This window comes from Gossypium hirsutum, unplaced genomic scaffold (genome assembly GCF_007990345.1).
Source record: "Gossypium hirsutum isolate 1008001.06 unplaced genomic scaffold, Gossypium_hirsutum_v2.1 scaffold_172, whole genome shotgun sequence".
NCBI classification, from domain to species: domain Eukaryota; kingdom Viridiplantae; phylum Streptophyta; class Magnoliopsida; order Malvales; family Malvaceae; genus Gossypium; species Gossypium hirsutum.
The window spans coordinates 17,003-28,930 of record NW_024402852.1 but is presented as its reverse complement, the minus strand read 5'-3'; the positions used below and the strand labels follow the sequence as shown (position 1 = coordinate 28,930).

Sequence of the window (11,928 nt, the reverse complement as noted above, 5' to 3'; positions counted from 1 at the left end):
TGAGTATTCGAATATGAAATGATAGTATGGCGTGAAATTGAATTATTCATTGGAAAATGATTGATGTAGATTCGGCCAAGACAAAGTGTATACATGATAGTATATGTGGTATGTGAAGTATATTTGGATAATTGTGATGTGAATACATGAAAATTTATATTTTGATTTAGGATTTTATGTGATGAATGTGAATGTGTATATATGAGATAAGGCCGAATGGCCAATGTGATGAATGTGAACATGCATATATGTGATAAGGCCGAATGGCCAATGTGATGAATGTGAGCATGCATATGTGTGATAAGGCCGAATGGCCAATGTGGTGAATATGAACATGCATATATGTGGTAAAGCCGAACGGTCAATGTGAAATATATATATAAGATATGTATATGTGGTAAAGCCGAATGGCTAGTGTGAAATATGTAGGCGATGTGCGTATATTGTGGCCGAACGACCAATGTGAAAGGTGTGTATTATTAGATATTTGATGAGGCAAATGAATTACAAATATGACAGTCGATGTGAATGTTGTAACATGTGATTAAATGTACATGAAACTTGGAAATATATTACGGGTAAGACCCGATGACTACGTGTGAAGATTATGTCCGAGTAAGACCCGATGACTACGTGTGGAGATTTTGTCCGGGTAAGACCCGATAACTTCATGTGGAGATTTCGTCTGAGCTAAAGGTCTCGCCGATAATCCGAGTAGAGGTTAAAGCTATAAGACTTCGTAATAAGAATTGCTTATAAATATATTCAATGCGAAAGGTTAAACAGGTATGTACTCCAAGTTTATATGTGAGCTTGATTTGAACTAAATCATAAGGTAGTTATGTGATGCATACGAGAGCAATCTATGAGACTATTCCTATGATTATGTGACATCGGATCAGTGTGAGAGGTTATGTGAAATCATACAATATATTTATGTCACATGAGTTCACTTTTATGTGAAAGTTTATCTGCCTATTGTATATGATGAGATGTGCATATTCAGTAAAGGGATGGTATGCCCGAAGGAAGAGTGAAATAAAATATATGAACAACTATGTTATAATTTGATTGTTATCTGTTGACACTGCTTAAAACTTACTAAGCATTGTAATGCTTACTCCGTTTACTCTGTTTCCTCTGTTTTATAGATCTCATTGCGAAGCTACAGGCTCGGGGATCGTCAGCAACTAGTCACACTATCACTATCCACCGCTTGTTACTGTTATGTTTAGAATTATTTTATGGCATGTATAGAATAGACTAGTGGCGGAAGAATATTTTTGGTTAATGTATATAAGCCATGCGAAAATGGCATCTTTTGAATGTTTACTTAGTGAAGTTTAAATTTTACCTCTGGTTGTGCTTAGTACTTATTTAAATGAACGATCTTTATTTCAAGAAAAAGTTCAAAATTTTACTATTCTGACATGAGTTACAAGTCCGGTAATGCCCCTTACCTATTCTGGCGACGGTTACGGGATAGGGGTGTTACAGTAGCAATTCATATTTAACAAGTAATAAACATAATTTGCATATTACTCAACAATAACCACAAAGCATAATATTTCATAATAATAATCATCATATCATATAAATATCATTAAGTTACTTAAAATGACAATTATGTTACTACATTTACACATGAACTTACCTCGGTACAAAATTATTAGCAATCGAGCCTATTCTTCGTAAACTTTGTTTTTCCCTCGATCGCGACTTGAATCTCGTTTCTCTTAATCTATAATGCCAAATTAATCTTATTTAATACATACATTCATCAAAACAGCATTTAATACGAACTTTGGCAAAATTACATTTTTGCCCCTAAACTTTTGCATAATTACACTTTTGCCCCTAGGCTCGGGAATTAAACTTCATCTCTTATTCTTATGTTTTATGACATGCTGATCATTTTTTCCTTCTATGGAAACATCAAATTCACACTCTAACATGTACTTATGACTATTAGGTATTTTTACCGATTAAGCCCTTTTACTCGTTTTCGCTTAAAACCGAGTAGTACAAGTTGTCTAACATAATTTAAAACCTCATTTTCTATCATAAAACACCAAAATACAAAAATTTTGCCTATGGGTATTTTTCCAAATATGAACCCTAGGTTGAATTATTTCTAGCATAAGCTTAATTGAGCTACCGAGATTCCAAAAACGTAATGGAATCACTTACTATGGAGCTTGAAAAGTTGAAAAAAACCCTAACCATGGAGAACCCTTGAAATTTCGGCCTAATGAAGAAGATGGATAAAAATTGGCTTTTAATTTTGTTTTTAATTCATTTTAATAACTAAATAACCAAAATGCCCTTACTACTAAACTTTCCAAAAATTACATCCATGTCCAATTTTTGTCCATAGACTTATAAATTGGTCAAATTGCTATTTAATACCTCCTCATTAATATTCCAAAACAATTTCATACTAAAAACTCCTAGAATGCAAGTTTTGCAAATTATTCGATTTAGTCCCTAATTTCAATTTAAGCACTTTAGGCATAGGATTTCATCACGAAATTTTCACACAATCATGCAATCATATCATAAACATCAAAATAATTATAAAATAATTATTTCTATCTTGGATTTGTGGTCACGAAACCACTATTCCGGTTAGGCCCTAATTCGGGATATTACAAAATAAGTATATCAATATTGAATTTATATGAAATATGTACAAGTATACTAACAATGATGTCGTTTGACGCTTAGACAAGTGTCAAGCTATTGATTGAATGGTAACATGTTTAATTATAAGAAGCATTGAAATGGTAAGTACTTAGATGAAAATAAAATTTAAGATTTTGCAAATTTTTTTTATGATCCCGATTTAATTCCGGTTGGTTTTTAATGTATGTTTTGGGGCTTCGAGGGCCCAATAGAGAGACGCTATGATTATCTTCAAAATATGAATAATAAATGACTCAGAATTATCTGAAAACGTTCAGTAAACTCTGGTAATGCCTCGTACCTGTTCCTGCAATGGATAGGGTAGGGGGTGTTACAATGAGGCGTAACAAGCAGGGTAATCACCAGTTACGGTTTGCATCTAAGTGCCATACCGAAGGTGAAACATATAATATTGTATCTTATTTTCACCATCATATGTATCAACCCTCTAATACCTCCTTACATCATTCCAAATACGAAGTTTATACACCAAGGAAGGAGTTTTTATACCAATGCACATCAGGACTCATGTCTACTATTTACCAATATCAATAATATGTGCATTGTCCCATTTCCACATTTCATTTGACAGACGTACAAAAACGAAAGGTTAAGGTAACTTACCTGTAAACAATAAGATAATTTAACATGTTAATAAATTAATAGACAAAAAGTACAAATGAACTCACTAGTAACTTTCACTTTGGGTTTTTTACTTGATGGGTTCTTTTTCCTTAGCACTGGAACCTTCTCCTGTATCTTTCGCTAAAAAAATCAAATAACTCTTTTAAATACAAGAACAACCGAAATTTAACATAAAAACAAGAACCGACTAACATGCAAACAGTTTCCAGAAGGAAGTTTTCTTCCTGTCTGGTATTCAGACGGAAACCTTAATGAACAACTTTTATGACTACTTCTTTCTATCTAATAAAACTTAAAGAAGGATTTAAGAGGTTACCAACAAACAACTTAAAGAAGATAGCATCTATAAGCTTAACAATCAACTCCTCTGAAATCAATGAAGAACACTTTTGAGTTTTCTTCATTGATAACGAAGGTAAGCAAAGAAGATGAAATAAAAAATCTTTTTTCCACTACTAGGTTGTCCTATTTATAGCTAACTCTAGTCCTAATCCCATTCAAATTAAATCTCTAATAAGTAATTATGTACACACGTTTCCACTAATTAATCACATCCTACAAGGCTTTATTGATACGTTACCTCCACTAGAATGCCAGATGACTTAAACATGTCCCTCTAGCCATTATTTCGAATACACAATTACGTTCACACCAACACAAAACATGGGTGGCGAACTTATTTGCGAGAGAGTTCGCCAAATAAGGATCTGGTCAAAATAAAGGACTTGCCAAATGCGAAATTAAGAGCTTACAACCTTGGTGAAGCTCAGTGAAATACTTCGCTAGAGAAATCACCAATGTTAATCAGCCTAAATCTCATGACTTAGTCAGTTTCGCCAGAACAACTTTCCAATCATATCGGTTCGTCAAATGAGGGTGTGACAAAATATGTTTGATAACTATTTTTCAGCAATAATAATATGAAAAACAATAATAATATGAAAAATAAAATAAAAAATTACATTCATATGGGTTCAAATTAGAGTATCATATTTAATATTTGAAAACTATTAAAAATATTTTTACCTATATGAGTTTGAACTAAGGTGAACAAATTCATTTAAAGTTATAAATATTTGTCTTCATTACTTTTACTTTTATTAAACTTTTTCCCTAAAAACAACAGAAACCTTTATTTAGCATTTTAGCAAAATAAAAATAAAAATTCATTTAAAATTTTTTAACCAAATATATTTTAAATATTTTTTTATTTTTCAATAACACAAATTTCCTTTTCTAAAACTAAACAAAATTTGAAATTAATCTGTTAATCTCGGTAAAATCTTACTATTGCAACTAATATTTGTTGGTGGATTATCTTAATTTTAATCTTTATCCTAATTATAATGATTTTTGCTTGAGTTTGGAGGCGTTGGTCTCGGACAAGACAACCCACCAATTGTTGCGGCTCTCTCAAGTGACAGATGAAACTCTGAAACCAAATATTTATTGTAATAAAATAAATAAATATGACATATCTTTAGAGAGAAAAGGAACAGCAACCTTTAAGACTTTTTACAGAGTGAAATCGTGAAAGACTCTTCCTCTTCTTTGATTTCCTTTTCTTTTCTCTATAATGTCTCCAAATCTCCTCATTTCCTCTCCTACTCTTTCTTCTTTCTTTTCAGGTATGTTTGTGTCTTTATTTTGTTTTTTTCTTTTACATTTATTGCCATCTTTTCTGTTAACACTGTTCTTCCTACTGGTGTCTTCTACTCCCACATAACATCACAAATCGCTGCTTTTTCCATCAGATCTTTCCCATTTTCTTGGTTTTCACTCCAAATGTCGATCCGGGTATTTTTGTTTTTATGATTTTAGCCCGTAAATTTGCTTCCTTAGTTCTTGCTGTTAAAATTGGAAGGCTTTGATTTTTTATACCAAAAATAGTTACTCTCTTTTGGTTTGTTTTTGAACAAAAAAATCAAAATGTAAGTGGAATCTTATATTCTGAGTGATGAATATTATATTTAGGAGATGAATATTATATTTAGAACTCTATGTAGAAACGAGACTTTAAGTGAGCTTATTAAGCTCGGGAATATATGTTTCTTTGTACAGATCTCCTTCATTTTATCTATCTCTTGTGAAAAGTGGGATGACGGTATGCTTTGTTTCCGTGATTTGGATTGTAAATTTGGCTATTTAGGAGTTAGGTGGAAGTATAAGTTGTCTTTTTTGTATGATACCTTTCTTAATTAGAAAGTTTTATCGTCTACATCTTTTTGGTTATTAGGAATCCAATTTGGGGTTTTGTTTTTTTATGAGAAAATAATGTAAAAAGGAAGCAACTTGCAGAGCTTTTTGTCACTAAGTACTGGATCTTCCCCCTTTGGTTGATTTTGTTTGAAATGTTGATTTGGGAGATTTTTTTATAAAACTTTTATAAAGAAGTTTATGATTTGTGTGTGTGTATGTTCTCTTTTTGGTTTGATTCTGTTAGTCCCCAATAAACTGTGCAATAGGACAAGGCAAGAAAACGCGTTCAATATTTCTTACTTTACTGAGTTTCCTGTCTCTCTGCTTGCTCCGTCAGATCTTTGTTTTTGCTTGATTCATGCCAAACCAATATGTGTTTGAATTGTTTACGCTCTGGGATATGGTGAATAGTTGGCTAGTTCATGAACTTTGTTTTCCTCTCTATTCCTATTGCCTAGGACTCTTTCAGGTTGTGCCTAATAAGAATTTGAAATATGAAATATGCTATTGCTTCACTTTCATTATTATAGTAACTATGCCGTTTTGTTTGATCTCAATAAGCTATGACATTTGTTTGATTTCATTATATATTCTTCAAATATATGGAACAGCTTAAAAAATGATTGAGCTTACCCATATTGGACTAATACGTCTGAGTTCGTGTAACATAGCTTCATACCTTAGTTCTTTGTTTGATTGTTGGTTACCTTTTGAAGCTGTTTCCTTCCTGGTAATTAACATTTTTGAGTCATAAGGTTTCTGGGATATATTGATTTAGGCAGTTCTTATGTATCCAATTAGGCTAGTAGGTAGCCATGCTAAAATGTGAAATAAACCTATCTAATGCTAATATTTGGAGTTTGTCACTGTCTTGATTGCTTTGTTCAAGGCACAATTTCTATTGTGATTTACTTGCTTTGTTTGACAGATAAATTTATCTTTGATGCCTTACCTTTTGATTTAAAATTATGCAATAGTTTCATGTAAATCAAATCCAACACTACTAAGGGATATTGTAGAACTTTTGGATCTTATAGCGTCAAATCATTATTCTAAACTTTTGTTTCTGTCTATTGATCATTTTCGGTATATCTAAGATTATTGTAGACTGCTATAGTTGCTTTTATAGTTTCCTCATTTGCGTGTCATTTAGCTCTTTACCTTTTGCTGCTTTGTTAAGTCCGATATGTCTCTATATTTAATTTGAATAAACCACTTTTCTGGTGACTAAGATGCTATTTCTTCTCAGGTGGGCTTTGAGTTTCTTGCGCTCATAGTTGCTAGCAGTTGTGTGATATCTTGGTGCATTCTACTTAGGAAGCTTGATGGGTTCCAGATTCCCATCTCATCAACTCAGCAATGGGCTTTATGTGTCAGGCAGGAAAGAGCAGCCTAAAGAAAGGACTCCTACCATGAGCTCAGTAGCAATGCCCTATACTGGTGGAGATATTAAAAAGTCGGGAGAACTGGGGAAAATGTTCGATATCCCTGTGGATGGTTCTAAGTCAAGGAAATCTGGGCCTATAAGCAGTGCTCCTTCAAGGACTGGGTCTTTTGGGGTTGCTGCTTCGCATTCTGGACCGATCATGCCTAATGCCGCACCTTGGGCAGGCTATACAACATCAGGTCCTGCTGCCACTGGAGTCATGACTGGTTCCGCCTCATTAAAGAAGTCAAACTCTGGACCCCTGAATAGACATGGGGGTCCTGCTAAGAAATCATCTGGTCCACAGTCTGGAGGAGTAACAACAAGTGGACGCCAAAATTCTGGTCCTATTCCTCCCGTTCTCCCTGCAACTGGCCTTATTACGTCCGGGCCCATCTCTTCAGGCCCATTGAATTCCTCTGGGGCTCCTCGGAAATTGTCTGGTCCTTTGGACTCTATGGGATCAATGAAAGTAAAAAGTTCTGTTGTTAATAGTCAGGCTGTGAATGTTCTTAGCCAAGATGATGACTTTTCTTTCAAGAGGAACTTCCCAAAGCTAATATTTTGGGCACTGATATTGCTTTTTGTAATGGGATTCATTGCTGGTGGTTTTATTCTTGGAGCAGTTCACAATGCCATTCTCCTTATTGTCGTTGTTGTTCTTTTTGGTGCTGTTGCTGCATTATTTTCTTGGAACTCCTTTTGGGGGAGAACTGCTATTATGGGTTTCATTGCTCGTTATCCGGATGCAGAGCTTAGAAATGCAAAAAATGGGCAATTTGTGAAAATTTCTGGGGTACGTGCTTTATGTCAATGATATTAGATAATAATTTCATAATTGCTATTTGCTACTGTCAAATGAATAATCTACTATCACATGAGTGTCCAACTTTTTCTTTGGATGTTTTCTTCTATCCTGTTACTCAATGCCTTGGCTTTGCTGAGGGTCCTTGTTATGCTTGGTCCTAAGTCCCGATTAAGGATGAGCTATCATGAAACTTTCTTAAGTCTTTATATTTGGGTCTTATTCGAAATTGAATTTACTTACTGGAGAAGGCTTTGGCTCCGTTGTTTGATGGTCTTGCTTTCTCTTATTTGTCTATGGTTCTGTGTATTTACTTTTATGTTTTGATTTTTGTTTTTATTCACATTTTTTCCTTAAAAAAAGCATCAACCAAATGGAACCTTAGTTGTTCTTGTCATCTGTTTTCCTCAAGGGCCTAAGCCTGCTGGATAAAACATCATATATGGATAGGCATTCACAAACTTTTATTTAATATACGTATTATCCCATAACAGCTGTAAATCTTCCAAATTGTGAATTTTGATTACTGGTTATTTATGTTTGTGTATGTAATTGTTTAGTTCTTCTTGTTAATGCATCAAAGACAGATTAATTGTTTGGTTTCTTTTTAGGTTGTAACATGTGGGAATGTACCTCTTGAGTCATCCTACCAGAGAGTTCCACGATGTGTTTACACGTCTACTAGTTTGTATGAGTATCGAGGATGGGATACCAAAGCTGCCAATCCTAAGCATCGTCGTTTTACTTGGGGACTTCGGTTGATGGAAGTGAGTATTTGGATTGTTAATTTTATTCTCTTTCCTGAAAATTTCTGCAAATTGTCCTGGCATTAAGTAGTTCAAGAAGCTTCTGCTCTATAATATATAAAGAAAAAAAAAGGCTTTATTAGCATAGGTACGCAATGAATTTGTACTTATGCTATCTAATTTGTTTTAATTCCCTTTTGACAGGTTTTATGTCCTTTTTCCCCGTTTGTTCAGTTTTGTACCTGTCTCTAGGTTTCTTTCTTGTTTCAAATTATCAACTTTGTTGAAATAATCCACCTAGGAGTCTAGAAGCTTTGATCAAATAAGTATTTAAATATTTTTCAGAAAATAAAAAGAAAAAAGAAAAAAAAAACTGAACTTTCATCAGGTTCTCTTTTTGCCATCTAAAACTCAAATTTATCTAATTGTTATCGCAAGAGGGATCTTCTTTGCAAACAATCACCACATATACTAGCCATTGGACCTTTTTAATTGACCTTGAGATTTCATACTTCCAAAGTAACTTTGTATATGTCATTTTGACAGAGGCGTGCGGTGGACTTCTACATCTCGGATTTCCAGTCTGGGTTGAGAGCACTGGTAAAAACTGGCCCCGGAGCAAGGGTGACTCCTTATGTGGATGACTCAATCGTTATTGATTTCAACCCAGCCAAAGAAGCGTTGTCTCCAGAATTTGTCAGGTGGTTGAGAGAAAGGAACCTTTCCAGTGATGACCGTGTGATGCGAATGAAAGAAGGGTAAATGTTCTCCCTATTCATATTCTCACAATAATATTAAGTGCTTGTGTTACAAGAATACGATAAACAATGGCCTGACAGTCACCCTCTATATATATTCTTTTGGTACATTGAGGGTCTCTCTTTCAGTGATGGCTAATAGGGCTTATTCTTGAGTTTGGAAATTCATATCTTTTGTGATTTTCTCCTGTTAGTTTGTTTCATAAGCTCAGATTGTAGAGTGAAGTGTAACGTAAGGTGACCTAGCTAGAGGTGTCACTAACCAATTTAATTATCCAGACTGGTTCAAGACTAAACTGGACTCGGGATAGTTCAAGCTGGAGGCAATCAAAAACTAAAACAGCTCAAACTTGTAGCAATTCAGACCTAAATAAACCAGACTTGAAACGGTCAGTAATGAGAGATCCAGAGAAAAACCCTAAAAATTTGAAAAAGCTCAAACTGTAACTAACACAAGACTGACTGAACTTGAGATATCCCAAACTAGAAATGGTCTGAATCCAAAATTGTTCAAACTTCAAACCCTAGAAAGGCCTGACTTGTCATTGTCCAATCTTGATATGGCCTAAATCTGAAGTGGTTTGATACCTGAAACTAAATACGAGGTGACTTGAATCCAAAATAATTTGAAATTGAAGCTAAATCGATTGGTTACAATGATGTGGGTTTGTAAATTATCCCTCTTCGTTATCATTATTCGTCTTATGTTGCAGCATTTTACTCATTTATGGTTGAATTGATCCACCATTAAATTTACTATGAAATTAATTAATACTGAATTAGGATTGTTTAAAGGGGAAGTCTGAAGGCGGATTGGGTTGGTTAGGATGGGATGTTAAATGCAACTTAGACCAGCTGTTGTTTTTGCCGATGAGGAAAGTTTTATGAAGTGCTTGAAGTTCTAAGCTTAATAATTCTATTTATGAGTTCGATATTAAAACCACGGAAGCTCTTATTTTATTGTGAGTCTTAGAATAAGTTGGTTTGATCTTGTTGTAAAGGATTTTGAAATTACAAATTTATGTTGATAGGTATATCAAGGAAGGAAGCACGGTTAGTGTAATGGGAGTTGTTCACAGAAATGACAATGTGCTTATGATTGTTGCTTCGCCTGAGCCAATTACAACTGGATGCCAGTGGCCAAATGTATCTTACCAGCAAGTCTCGAGGGTATTGTATTGAGATGTGAAGACACATCGAATACTGATGCCATAACTGTTTAGTAGTATGTGCATCGTAAGCTCTTTCATAAACACAAATTTATTCTATTTTTTCCCCTTTCTATTAAATATCTGGCGATGATGGTGGCTGTGGTAAGGTCGACTGATGAGCATGAGCCCCTCTGGTGTTTATTATCCTTTTTAACTGTGTATAGCTTTTCCGAGGTTTTGTTGTCAACCTTTTATCTTGTAGGTTTGAAGGGTGTTTTTGCTTTAGGGTCGGGTTCATGCAGCTTACGTGTTTGCGAAGGATTCGGGATGATGTTACTAAGAATTAAAAACAAAACAAAATATGAACATTACAAGGTGTTGAGTATATTTGTGTTTGCATTACAGTTTTGGTTCGTTTATGTTGCCAATGGCAGGCTCTCCTTGGATTTTTGATCGTTGGCTTAAGAGAGATACCGGAAACAAACTGCAATCTCAATAGGTTGAATTTTATTTTTGTAATAAGTGTATAGCATTAGTATTTCTAGTGCACATTTGTTTATTTTCTTAAATTTGATCAATTTGGGTTTCCATCTTCCACTGTTTCCCTTCGAGTTGCGTTCCATATTTTTCTTTTAATACTTATATTAATAAAATTTGAAAAGTTTATAATTTGTATTATATGGATATTTTCATATTTTCGTGTCAAGTAGTGTTCTGATTAGGTTTTCATGTTATGTATTAATATTTTATCTAAAACGGTTCCTTAAAATGATCCATTTTTTTTTTAGTTATATCTAGCATTTGAATTAGCATTGTGTAGTGTTGCACGACTTTCAAGTAGATTGGTCAATCGGACAGGTTCGCTTGGCGTCGATTTGGGTAACATTTTTAGATTATTTTGCATTTAGTTGTTTCAAGTTGGGGTTTATGTTATTCCAAATTAACCTTGGTGACCACGGTGTTCACGGATAAACCTTGGTTCTTATATTGTGAGATCCAGATATGTTCTAAAGTATGAACATAAGTTTGGAAATCTTTTATTAATGAATTATTATTATTATTATTATTATTATTATTATCGCATTATTAAATAATTAATTTCTAATGACATGTGTTGGATATGATTTATGCATTTAATTTTTAATAATATATTTTAATTATTATAATTAAAATTTTAATTTATTTCGAATTGCTAAATATAATAAAAATATATTAACTTACTTAACAATTCAAATATAACAAAAAAATTAATATTTTATAAATCAATAAATTTTTAAACAATATTTAAAATTTTCAAATCATAATCAAAATATTTTTTCTATTTTCAATATTGTGATTTACTTTGTGCAATCATTATTTAAAATAATAACTAATAAATACTATTAAAATATATTAATTATTTTGATCGTACTAAAAAGTTTCCTATTATTAAAGAATTTATACAAACAATAAAAAACTCATATATTGTAAAATAATTCTTCACTATTCAATTTTATTTTCTTAATAGTTAGTA

The 11,928-nt window shown here is 33.2% G+C and overlaps 1 protein-coding gene across 2 annotated transcripts; it reads left to right on the top strand.

Annotated features, from left to right (window-relative positions):
* Positions 1-4,798: 4,798 nt before the first annotated feature.
* LOC107962989 (uncharacterized membrane protein At1g16860) lies at positions 4,799-11,008 on the top strand. 2 transcript variants are annotated; one of them, XM_016899594.2, is made up of 5 exons: positions 4,799-4,958; positions 6,779-7,751; positions 8,372-8,527; positions 9,053-9,264; positions 10,296-11,008. In XM_016899594.2, the coding sequence occupies exons 2-5, from the start codon at positions 6,855-6,857 to the stop codon at positions 10,444-10,446; spliced, it is 1,416 nt and encodes a 471-aa protein (XP_016755083.2). In that variant the 5' UTR covers positions 4,799-4,958; positions 6,779-6,854; the 3' UTR covers positions 10,447-11,008. The 2 variants fall into 2 exon arrangements, with proteins under 2 accessions (XP_016755083.2, XP_016755084.2); XM_016899595.2 differs by lacking the exon at positions 4,799-4,958 and adding an exon at positions 5,536-5,644.
* Positions 11,009-11,928: the final 920 nt, after the last annotated feature.

Bases quoted from the DNA above. Each gene is read 5' to 3' on its own strand.
- LOC107962989 (XM_016899594.2), top strand. From the start codon at position 6,855: ATGGGTTCCAGATTCCCATCTCATCAACTCAGCAATGGGCTTTATGTG. The intron at 7,752-8,371 runs GTACGTGCTTTA...GTTTCTTTTTAG, and splicing joins AATTTGTGAAAATTTCTGGG to GTTGTAACATGTGGGAATGT. The intron at 8,528-9,052 runs GTGAGTATTTGG...TCATTTTGACAG, and splicing joins GGGGACTTCGGTTGATGGAA to AGGCGTGCGGTGGACTTCTA.